The following is an 11,120-nucleotide window of genomic DNA, read 5'->3' as shown; positions in this document are numbered from 1 at the left end:
CCGCCAAAGGCCCCTGACATGGCTCATGTAACGACTACTAACTTGCACTTAAGTAGTAACCGGAACCAACGGCTTAACGTGCCTTCCGAAGCACGGATCATCTTACTTTCGGACAATCAGCCTGCCAGGCTTACTCCACTCCAATCTCCACTGTCATCCCGTGACCATGGCACTTGCAACAGTGTCGAAATATCGGGAGTCTCATATCCCTGATTTAAACGCGGTAAGAACCCGTTATTATGTGTTGTACTTAGACATGTAATTGAAACCTTACATAATATCGATTTTTCCTTCAAGTTGTTACGTCAGAGCTCTAAGGCTATGCCTTGTAAGGCATCTGGATAGTTAGCCCACATTGGCTCTCATAAAACTGGTATGGAGTTCGGTGCCCAACTTCAGTACCTTACCGGTAACACTTTACATATATTTATTTCTCGCCGAAATTGCTCTTATCATCATCACTAATTTAAGAGCTTTTTTTTACGTGACTTATTGTAGATTTGCCGCAGATGGCATTAACTACTTGGCCGGACAAATGGGGAGCGCTGAAGGCTCTCACCCGGTACAACGTTTAAGACAACAGGCCTGAGGGTGCCCAGTTGGGCGTGAACCTCGGCTCAGGGTGACGTCTGAGAGGAAAAATATTTGAATTAGTGAGGCGCCGAATTTGTGTTCGCAAAATCAACCAAGCCCTTGGATTATATTGTCCCTAAGAGGTGGATTACCCACCTCATCAACCCTAGTGTCAAGGTTACTATGGACCCGCCAAAGGCCCCTGACTTATGTAACGACTACGTAGGTACTTATATAGTAAGTAGAAACCTGGACTAACGGCTTAACGTGCCTTCCGAATCACGGATCATCCTACTTTCTGACATTCCTAATCAAGCGAGGAATCACAGAGAGATTTTCGTGATATGTCCCCACCGGGATTCGAACCTGGGAGCTTCGAATCGTGAGCCCAATGCTCTGGGCTGGACTATAGAGGGCGTTTACATAGTGCAATAACCTTTTTTTTTAACGTTGGGAAATGCGTTACGCATACCACGCCGCCCGGGAGGGCAACGTGGTTATGTGGGACTCCCCACTGTGGGTATACCCACTAAAACCCAACGGTGTTCCTCCTTGCCGCCGTGTGGCGAGGATTATTATCATCATCACCAGCCCATTAACGTCCCCACTGCTGGGGCACGGGCCTTCCCTATGGATGGATAGGGAGTTCGGGCCTTAAACCATCACGCGGGCCCAGTGCTGATTGGTGGTTATTAACGACTGCTAATGCAGCCGGGACTGGGCTTAACGTGCCTTCCGAAGCACGGAGGAGCTCGAGATGAAAACATACATACATACATAAACTCACGCCCGTAATCCCTAATGGGGTGGGCAGAGCCACAAGTAATCAAAGACAACTTGCAGCCACTGTTGATACGAAGTCCAAAGATGGATATCGAGATGAAAACTTTTTTGTTTTTTGTGGTCACCCATCCTATGACCGTTGTTTAACTTCAACACTCGCAGACCGAGCGCGTTTACCGCTGCGCCACCGAGCTCCTCAATGTGACGGGGATACGGGAACGCAATTGCACACAACCGCGTCCCCGCCGATAGTGCAACAACCTGCGGTAACCTAGACCTCTCTTTCCAATGTCAGTGTATTCCAAATCGTCACTTCGGCTGAAACCTATGAAGTGCGACGCAATATTAACGCCGTCCTTATCTCGGATTAAAGGCTTAAGCCGCATGCGTGCGTTATACGTGTTGTGGTGTCTTTAAGGATGTTGGGACCCTCGCTATATGTATAATTTCCGGCGCCAATAAATGGCATCTCTTGCCAAAGGATACGGGTGAAGACTTCAACGGTTGCAGAGGCGAAGATGGGAGCCATCGGTACGGCAATGCAGGACGGAAGGGGAAAGTCACAGGGACCGTAACCTGGAACCTGACAGAGGGCAGCAGTAACTGTCAGTACTATTCAGAGGCGGAGGACAGGAGTCCTAGTATGGCTTTGTAATTGACTACTCTGGGCGCCATCCCACTCGCGTCAGAGTATTGCGGGGCGGAAGGCAAGAAGGAAACCACTGCCCTATTTTTCCCTCAAAAAGTAGCAAACGTAAACGTCGTATTTAAACGAAATCGTGTAAAATCATTATTTTGATAGATGCATGGAAAACCGTATCAATCTGGGGGCACGGTAGTGCTCCCGCCAAGACGAGCAAAGCGACGCACAAGGGCAGGACATTACCTACCTTTTCTCGAAACTCACAAAGAGAAAATTTAAATCGAAAAAAATATGACTTGGACGGGACTTGAACCCGCAGCTCTTGTCAAGCTGGGACGAGCATGGTAACCATTAGGTACACCACCGGGTCCTCCTCCTGTCTAAAGTAACTGATTTGCCTACTTGTAAGTTTTCGCGTTTATTATCATAATCAAAACACATAATAACGGGTTCTTACCGCGTTTAACATAGGGATATGAGACTCCCGATATTTCGACGCTGTTGCAAGTGCCATGACCACGGGATGACTGATGAAATTCTTATATCCCTATTTTAAACGCGGTAAGAACCCGATATTACATGTTTTAATTATCCTATTCTTGTAGTAACGAAACGCACAAACCTCATATTTTACCCTATGTGTAGAGTTTGTATAGTTAGGGCGTGTAGAGTTAGAAGCTTGGCTCTACATGAGATCTGATAACTACTGATGCCAAAAATCAGTGTTGCCCTCTGGGTAAATTTTCACTTTTTTGGTGAACTGCGGCACCCACATACCTTTATGTTTTCCAACTAAATATTAATGTCAATGTGTGTATATTTTAATGTTGTAAATGTATATGTGTGTCGTAGATTTTACCTGAATAAACTATATTATTATCACTATTTTTGATGCCTATTGACAGCACCGACGGCCCGCACCAACCTTCTGTCAAAAGACCCATTCGTTCGTACCTTGCGCACTGTAAATGAGATAGCCGAGAGAGTGGATCTGTGTTCGTGCTCCAAGAGTGAATTCGCAAAAATAGCTATGAGTGCGATCTGTTACACTTAATTAAGGAAATCGTATATTGTACTAGTAAAAAATAATTAATGATTAATTTTAAAAAAACATAGAAAACGTTCAGCTGCTTGTCTTCCCGGGCATGTCGTAAAAACCGACAGAGGGATTGTGTCCTCTAACATGATGGACTAATGTTATGGGCGATAGGCTGATCCCTTATCACCATAAGGTTCATCATATCCAGCTTACGACATCGTATCAACAGTGGCTGCAAGTTGTCTTGATTACTTGTGGCTCTGCCCACCCCATTAGGGATTACGGGCGTGAGTTTATGTATGTATGTGTATTAATTTTAAATATAAATAAGTCCCCAACTCTGTCAATCAATCAATCAATCAATAATACTTTATTGCACAACAACATATACAAAGGACATAAACACACGAATAAAACATAAGCACAATAGGTGGCCTTATTGCTAAACAGCAATTAGGTTTTCTGTCGCATTAGGTCAGCCTGTAAAGATAGTTGTTGTGAGTGAAATAAATAAATAAATAAACTTTTCGACATTATGATCGATATGATCTCGCCTTGGCAACATTTTACATGTTCTTTTTTGGTGGAATTAATTATTACACCATCTTCGAATACTACGCTTCCGTGACTAAACGAATAATCGTGACTTTAACGCAGCTTTTCGCGGGTGGAGCAAAAACTACATAATATCTATGAATAGGTAGTTACGGGCCCTGACACCTGCAGACACCTCCTATTTTTTATACATAGGTACATACATACATAAACACACATACATAGTCTCTGCTTACCCCGGTGGGAAGTAGACGTGAGTTTATGTAAGTATGTTTTTTATACAATACAATACAAATACACTTTAAAGCACCAAAATAAAAAAGAAATAATTACAAAAAGACTCTTAACTAAGTGCTACTACACTACACTACACTTATACTATACTACACATACACACACACACATATACTGCTATATTTTATACTTAGTTATAATTAATATAGATAAATAGATTTGCCGCAAATGGTATTCTAAACTAAACTACTTGGCCGAGCAAATGGGGAGCGCTAACGGCTCTCGCCCGGAACTGCGAGTTAGTGGAGGGACCAACGGCTTATCGTACCGTCCGAAGCACGGAATGTTGTGTTGGAGGAGGATGGAAAGAATAAATTGAACAGAAAGAGTTACATGAAGAAGTGCTAGTAAGAGTAAGGGAAAAGATACAAATATTGGGAGTTAGTGAGGACAGAAGAGGCAAGATGATTGGACACTTAATAAGACACATGAATTTATTAAAAAACATCATAGAAGGGAAGTTACAAGGTAAAAGAAGAAGGGGAAGGCCAAGAAGAGCTTACATGGACCAGATTAAAGAGAAGGCGAACGTCGTGCTTATAGGGAAGTGAAAGAATTGCCCTTGATAGACATGAATGGAGAATGCTACACCGACAAGAGCGTGGCTCTTAAATTAGTGATGACACGTATGAAAAATAGTTAGTTGTTAATTTAAAAATATACTTATTATGAATAACAGATGAAACTACAAAGTAACTGTTTAATACAAATTTCTAATTTACCTACTTAATTATTCGTTTTCCTGTTAGGTACATTATTACTCCATTGTTTGTTGATTCTACTTAAACTTAGAACTTTGAACAAAAAAAAAATTAAAAATATTTATTTTTCGAAATTGGCTTACAAAGTTAGCGCTTTTTGAACGTCAAAAAATTAAATTACATGCTGTAAAACTACTACCACATCGGAATCTATAACGCTGAGGGAAAGACGTGGCCAGAAAACCTCCCAGCACAGGGCCCTAGTCCTACTGTTTCATGTTTTCCATTCTTTTCTTTTCTTTACTTTTCAACATATTTTTTTTACAAAAGAGACTAATAAATTATTTATTAAACACAAAACAACAATTATATACAGTTATCTACATATACAATTATTTACAAATACTTAGAAAAACTCCTTCCTATTACACCGAGTCAAAGTGCCCAAAAGACTGGCAACATTCCCCTTCGAACAGCTAAACCAACCCAACGCAACATTGAACATTTTATTTTATTTTTATTTATAGAAAAAGAACATTAAATATAATAAAGGTTACATCAGGAATTAGACTGTTACATAAGCCAATAACACCCTACATACTATCGACCAAACTAAGGATCACAAAATGATTTTTGTGTTTTGTCCCTACAGGGATTCAAACCCGGGACCTCCGGATCGTGAGCACAACACTCAAGCACTTAACCACGGAGGCCGTTTGCAAATCTATAATAATTTATTACAACCACAGCCTGGTTATTAAAAAAAAAGAGTCATACATAATCTGACCGTAGTGTAAAAAAGCGAGCATTAAGATTATTCAAAGTTTAAGCACGCTACCTCCCGCTATGAAAACAAACATTTATGTTTTTCAAATAAGTTCCACCATGTAACTGGTTCACTTAGTACGGACTTCGCGCGCGCGGAGAGTAGACGCCATATTGGATTCATTTTATTTTTAATTTAGTTTTTTTAAACCGGTCGAAAGTGAGTGCAGCCAGTGAATTATAATATTTAAAAAGTTAAAAATATATGTTACATAGCGGTGACGTATTGTTTTGGTTTTAAAAAATAGTGTTATTTTTTTTAATAAGTAATTTTGTATTGTTCAATATGTTAGTCACGATTTATTCTCGGGATTAATGTGGTTCGGTGGATTATAAAGTTTAATGTTGGTTTATGAATTTTAAAACACGCTGCAGTTTGATTTTTTTCTCCAAAATATAAAGTCGTTGGCCGAATGAGGTGAGACCTGTGCTCAGAAATGGGACACTTATAGGCTCTTTGTTTAAGTTTTAATTTGCTATATCGAGGTTGCTATTCTTTTTTACAACTTTTTTGTTCGTGAAAAAGATCATAGATATTTTTTATCGCGTGGTTTCCGGGATTTGTGTCCGGTTAATGGCAATAGGCTTGCCCTCTATTACATGGGACTTAAATATAGCTAGCGAGCAGTGGGTGTATTCAACTTATATCTGTCATCAGAAAGGATTATAATATTAAAAAAGTAATCGACCCTAGTAGGCCATTAGCGATAAGCGCTGAATTTGTAAATTTGTTCGTAAATTCCAAGATATTTTCAAACGCCGCGAAGATATCCCTGTAAAATACACATTGCGTCATGGAAAAAGATTAAATTTACCTATATCTAGACTGGTCCTACATTCTTCTAGCCCATATGTGATGTCCATCGAAATTTATAAACTGTCTAACATATTAAAAGAAGAAAAAAGTGACAAAATCTTTATTAAAAAAATAAAAGAACTTCTAATTCATAATTGTTACTACAGCACTAGTGAATACCTTAATAATACTAATGTTACTATTTGAAAAAGCTTCCTTCTCTCTTTTAAACTTCTATTTTGTTGTTGCGGAATGGAATGAGACTTTCGAAATTTAAAATGATTGAGGGTCAGAAGGAAAGGCCAGTATGTAAAGAGTTTGTACTCTGCTACAGTACTGACAGTTACTGCTGCTGTCAGGTTCCAGGTTACGGTCCAAGTGACTTGCCCCATCTTTAATCTCCACCAATGTGCACGTCTGCACCAGGGATGTTAGGGAGCTCCGTAACCGTATCCGAATCTGAAATAAAAGTTTCGGATAATATGGGATAGGGGCGGAGCCTAATTGAGACACGTTATGACAACTTGTTTTGATCGGCTGGCCGCTGCCAATGCCGGCACACAAGGTGCGCGCATTGTTTGTTTTTTTTTTTTCTTTTTGTCGTCATAACATAAAATAAAACCAATTTATTAACTAAAAAAATAATATCCGTAACCGAAATTATCCTAAACCAACGGATAATCCGAAATAATTTATTACCCGTATCCGTAACCGTATACGGTATAATAATCATTCTTAAATCCGTATCCAATCCGTATCCGAAATTTCATATCCATAAAATCCCTGGTCTGCAGGATCCTGATCGCCTCGCCCGTGACCTTGAGACATCGTGCAGGATGGCTTGGCAAATGAAATAACCGCTTATGGCTTTAACAGATCAAAAGAGGTCAAACTTATGAAAAATTCAGTGAAAACAACATGTGTTTGTATGACTAATATCACCAGTTGGCTCTTATCACACATCTGTTAGTTTTAGCATGGAATAGTACTATGTATAGAACGGCAACTCTCCGCTCCCCACCAGCGGCTGAGCTAGGTTTACCTCACCCCCTCGGTCTTACTTAAGTCTTCAATCATATGGCGTCAGACGTCACACACAGATGCGCGTGTACGATAACGTCAACGTGTAGTGTCTGTGTAAAACGAGGTGTTCTAAGGTGCCGATAACTTGTGCCTCTGCCCACATCGAAAAGCAATACGAGCGTGAATAAAAATAAAAGTTTAAAAACTAAAACCCGACACAATTACGCTTCAAAAAGTATGAAACAAGAAGATATGTATATTTCTCTGAAATTCTTCCGAATAGTAATTCAAATTCAAATTCAAAAATATCTTTATTCAGTAGGTAACATAGTTACACTTTGAATCGTCAATTTTACATAACGAACGTCTCATCCGCCTAAAACTACTGCAGCTTCTCACAACCTGTATAGCCGGGGAAAAGAAGCTGCAAGAAAAACCTCGGCACAGGGCCCTAGACGTTCTTTAAAAAAATAAACATAAAACACAAAATATTGGTATACAATTGAGTAATTTAGCTGCCTAATATCAGTTCTCAGACAGTTAATCCCATGCATTCATATCTTCTAAATAATCACTAACTTTATAATAACCTTTTTTGTAAAGTTTTTAACATAACATAACAAATACTTTATTGCACAAACAGGAAAAAACAAAATACAAAACAAAAGAGAAATAGAATTAGTACAATAGGCGGCCAATAGGTAGTTTTTGTTTAACTACTGTCTTAAAGCAGTAGTATATTTCTCTGAAATTCTTCCGAATAGTAATATTTAGAAGATACCCGTGGTCGTATGCCAATGAGGGATTTCCCAGGCTACGTTCACCAAAAACAATATAGATGGCGTTGTACAGTTTAAACGTGATAAAATACTTATTTTCTCATTACTCGGGTACATGCCAAAATACATTGTAATGGCAGAAGCTTATAAGGGTGTTAGTGACATCGTAACGAATACTCAGGGAGATGATTCAGATCATGATTCTAAGTTAATATCAAGTGGAATTTTCCGTCGCAAAATTCATGTTTTTTTTAAGTTTTTTTAAATTATTTTCAATTGTATACTTTTGCGATGGAAAATTCAAATTGATATTTACTCAAATAATTAGCTGAATCATCCCCCTCAGTCACTACACACACACGATGTCACTTACACCCCGCACAAGTACATACGGTAGCCATACAAGTAGGTGTGGGTGTTAGTGACATCGTAACGAATACTGAGGGGGATGATTCAGATCATGATTCTGAGTTGATATCAAGTGGAATTTTCAGTCGGGAAATTCATATTTTTTTTTGTGTTTTTTAAAATTATTTTCAGTTCCATACTTTTGCGACGGAAAATTCCACTTGATATCAACTCAGAATCATGGTCTCAATCATCCCTCAAAGTATTCGTTACGATGTCACTAACACCCTGTATAAAAATAATTGTTGCTTAATTTTTGGATGACATTATGTATAAAATTACGTTGTTACCTATATTTCTTATTTTTATTTTGATCAGAATAATAATGGACGGAAGATGTAATTGTGCCTGGGTCATCATTACCCAAAAACAAAGATAAAAGATGCATAATATGTCTAGTAATCCATGAAATAATATTAATTATATATATAACATTCTAATTTGAAAGAAAGAAAGAAAGAAACATTTATTATTTAGGACACCACAGACATCCGTAATCCGTGTCTGTGGTGTCCTAAATAATAAATGTTTCTTTCTTTCTTTCTTTCTTTCTTTAAAAAGGATAACCTGTAAAGTGCCATCTGTATTGTTTTTATATGATACCAATACCAATGATTGATTGATTGAATAAACACATATCAAACCAAACATATCATGTAGACCAAATGTTAAATGCTGACTATCTGCAAACTTATCTTATGAGGAACGTCTGCTTGAATTAAATTTAACCACTCTAATAGAACGAAGACAATGAGGATGATCTTATAGAAGTTTATAAAATACTACAAGGGCTAGACAACATTAAACAATTAAAGGAACTATTTAAATTCAACAAAAACACAATTTAAGAGGGCACTCACTGAAACAGTACAAGCCTCCATGTGCAAGCAACCCCAGAAAACATTTTCTCCCCAACCGCGTAGTGGACTCATGGAATAAGCTTCCAGAGTCAGTGATCAGTGCACCATCAGTGAACTCATTTAAGAATAGACTTGACGAACATTATAAAAAAACAAAAACCCAAGTGCAGTGACGTACACGCATCAGCTTATGCTGCTAGTGTACTTAATAAATAATAATAATAAACTGTAATACTATTATTATTGCGAATAAAGGATTATGAATTATCTTATCTTACCTTATGTCCCAGGACTCGAACCCGGGACCTCCAGATCTTTTAACATACAGACTCCATTGTGCCAGCTTCATTACGCTGCCATGACCAACACATTAGCGGTTTCCGTATATAACATTACACATCAACAAACAATGTATTTAGTACATTTAACCAGATGATGCGGTGTCATATTTATGTATAACGTTCATAAATTACATACATACATATACGTATGGTACGATAAAACCGGGTACGCTCATTTGTTTTTGTTTTGTTTTTCCCCGAAGGCAAAGGGAACTATGCCCATACAGCCATGTCTGACGTATTTTTTTTCTTGATGATCAATGAAATGATGAAAGGTGATGATGATGAAACCTAAGCCCCCACCCTCGGAGTAGACTCCTACTCCGAACCCCAAACGAATTAACTCAAAAGTCCGCATAAACTTTTGAGTTATGAAGCGGCTTCCTGGCACGAAGCGAAAATAGGCAGATACAGTTTGTTTATTGAATACTCCAATATAACACTCGCGAATGTCTTCCGACTAACTTAATGCGATCATTAACCACAAAACACCACTTCGTATTAATTATTTAGATTACTCAATGAAGAAAGCAACTGTCCCGTTCCCGTTTCCCGCCGAAAAGCCCCGGGTATGCTCATAAGTGACAGCTAACATTTCAAGGTTAGCCCAGCTGACGTCATCCCGCGCTGCGTTGCCATTTCGTAAAAAATAAATTACCCACGACAAATGTTTTTAATTTACTTTTCAAGGAAATTTTGAACTTTTAGTAAAATATTTACTTATAGCTTTAATTATTTTATATATATGTGACAAGTAATAGTAATTAAATACATTAGTCAGTAATTCATTTAATTTTCAACAGTAAAATTTAAGTCCCTGGAATGTTGGAGATACCAATTTAATGGTAACACAGTGGTAACACTTACGTCATCAAACAGCTAAAAATGGCGGCTTGTCATGGGATTGAGCATACCATGGTATAAAGAAAACTAGGTATGTTCAAAAGTGACAGCTAACATTTCAAGGTTAGCCCAGCTGACGTCATCCCGCCCTGCATTACCATTTTGAAAAATATAAATTACCCACGACCAATGTTTTTAATTTTATATTTACTTTGCAAGGAAATTTTCAACTTTTACTTTAACTAAAACTACTGCAGCTTCTCACAACCTGTATAGCCGGGAAAAAGAAGCTAAGTACAAGAAGAACCTCGGCACGGGGCCCTAGACGTTTTTAAAAAACACAGGAAAAAATGTCAAATAGCAATATTGCTTTCTTAGATGAATTGCTTTGATGTCGCCATTTTAAACCCCCTGATTGATTAGTTGGTTGACTAGTTGGGCTATCACGATTCACGAGAGTTACTGTCGTATTATATTATAGTCTATATTTATTCTTTGCTCCTTTAATAAACGCACCTGTGGCCATCCGTTACATTTATTTACAGCGTTAATCTCTAGCCAAGTACGGCATATGCCAAGAATGTCTATAAGTATTATAACTACCCGCCCCCCGGCTTCGCACGAGTCGTGTATGGTCATGTTTATTTGTTTCAAAGA

General features: G+C 38.3%; 1 protein-coding gene across 6 annotated transcripts in view; it reads left to right on the top strand.

Moving 5' to 3' along the window:
* The first annotated feature begins 5,471 nt into the window (after nt 1-5,471).
* The window catches only part of LOC126379137 (P protein-like), a 32,473-nt gene continuing 26,824 nt past the window's right edge, over nt 5,472-11,120 (top strand). For 2 of the 6 annotated variants that reach the window (XM_050027778.1, XM_050027773.1), the window contains exon 1: nt 5,487-5,631. In XM_050027778.1, coding sequence (XP_049883735.1) covers nt 5,619-5,631 — 13 coding nt within the window. In that variant the 5' untranslated portion in view covers nt 5,487-5,618. Of the gene's footprint in view, nt 5,632-5,732; nt 5,758-5,812; nt 5,832-11,120 lie in introns of those variants that run through there. The other 4 variants (XM_050027774.1, XM_050027775.1, XM_050027776.1 and 1 more) reach the window with 4 other exon arrangements.

This window comes from Pectinophora gossypiella, chromosome 28 (assembly GCF_024362695.1).
Source record: "Pectinophora gossypiella chromosome 28, ilPecGoss1.1, whole genome shotgun sequence".
Classification (NCBI taxonomy): Eukaryota; Metazoa; Arthropoda; class Insecta; order Lepidoptera; family Gelechiidae; genus Pectinophora; species Pectinophora gossypiella.
This window is presented reverse-complemented; position numbering and strand designations above follow the sequence as displayed.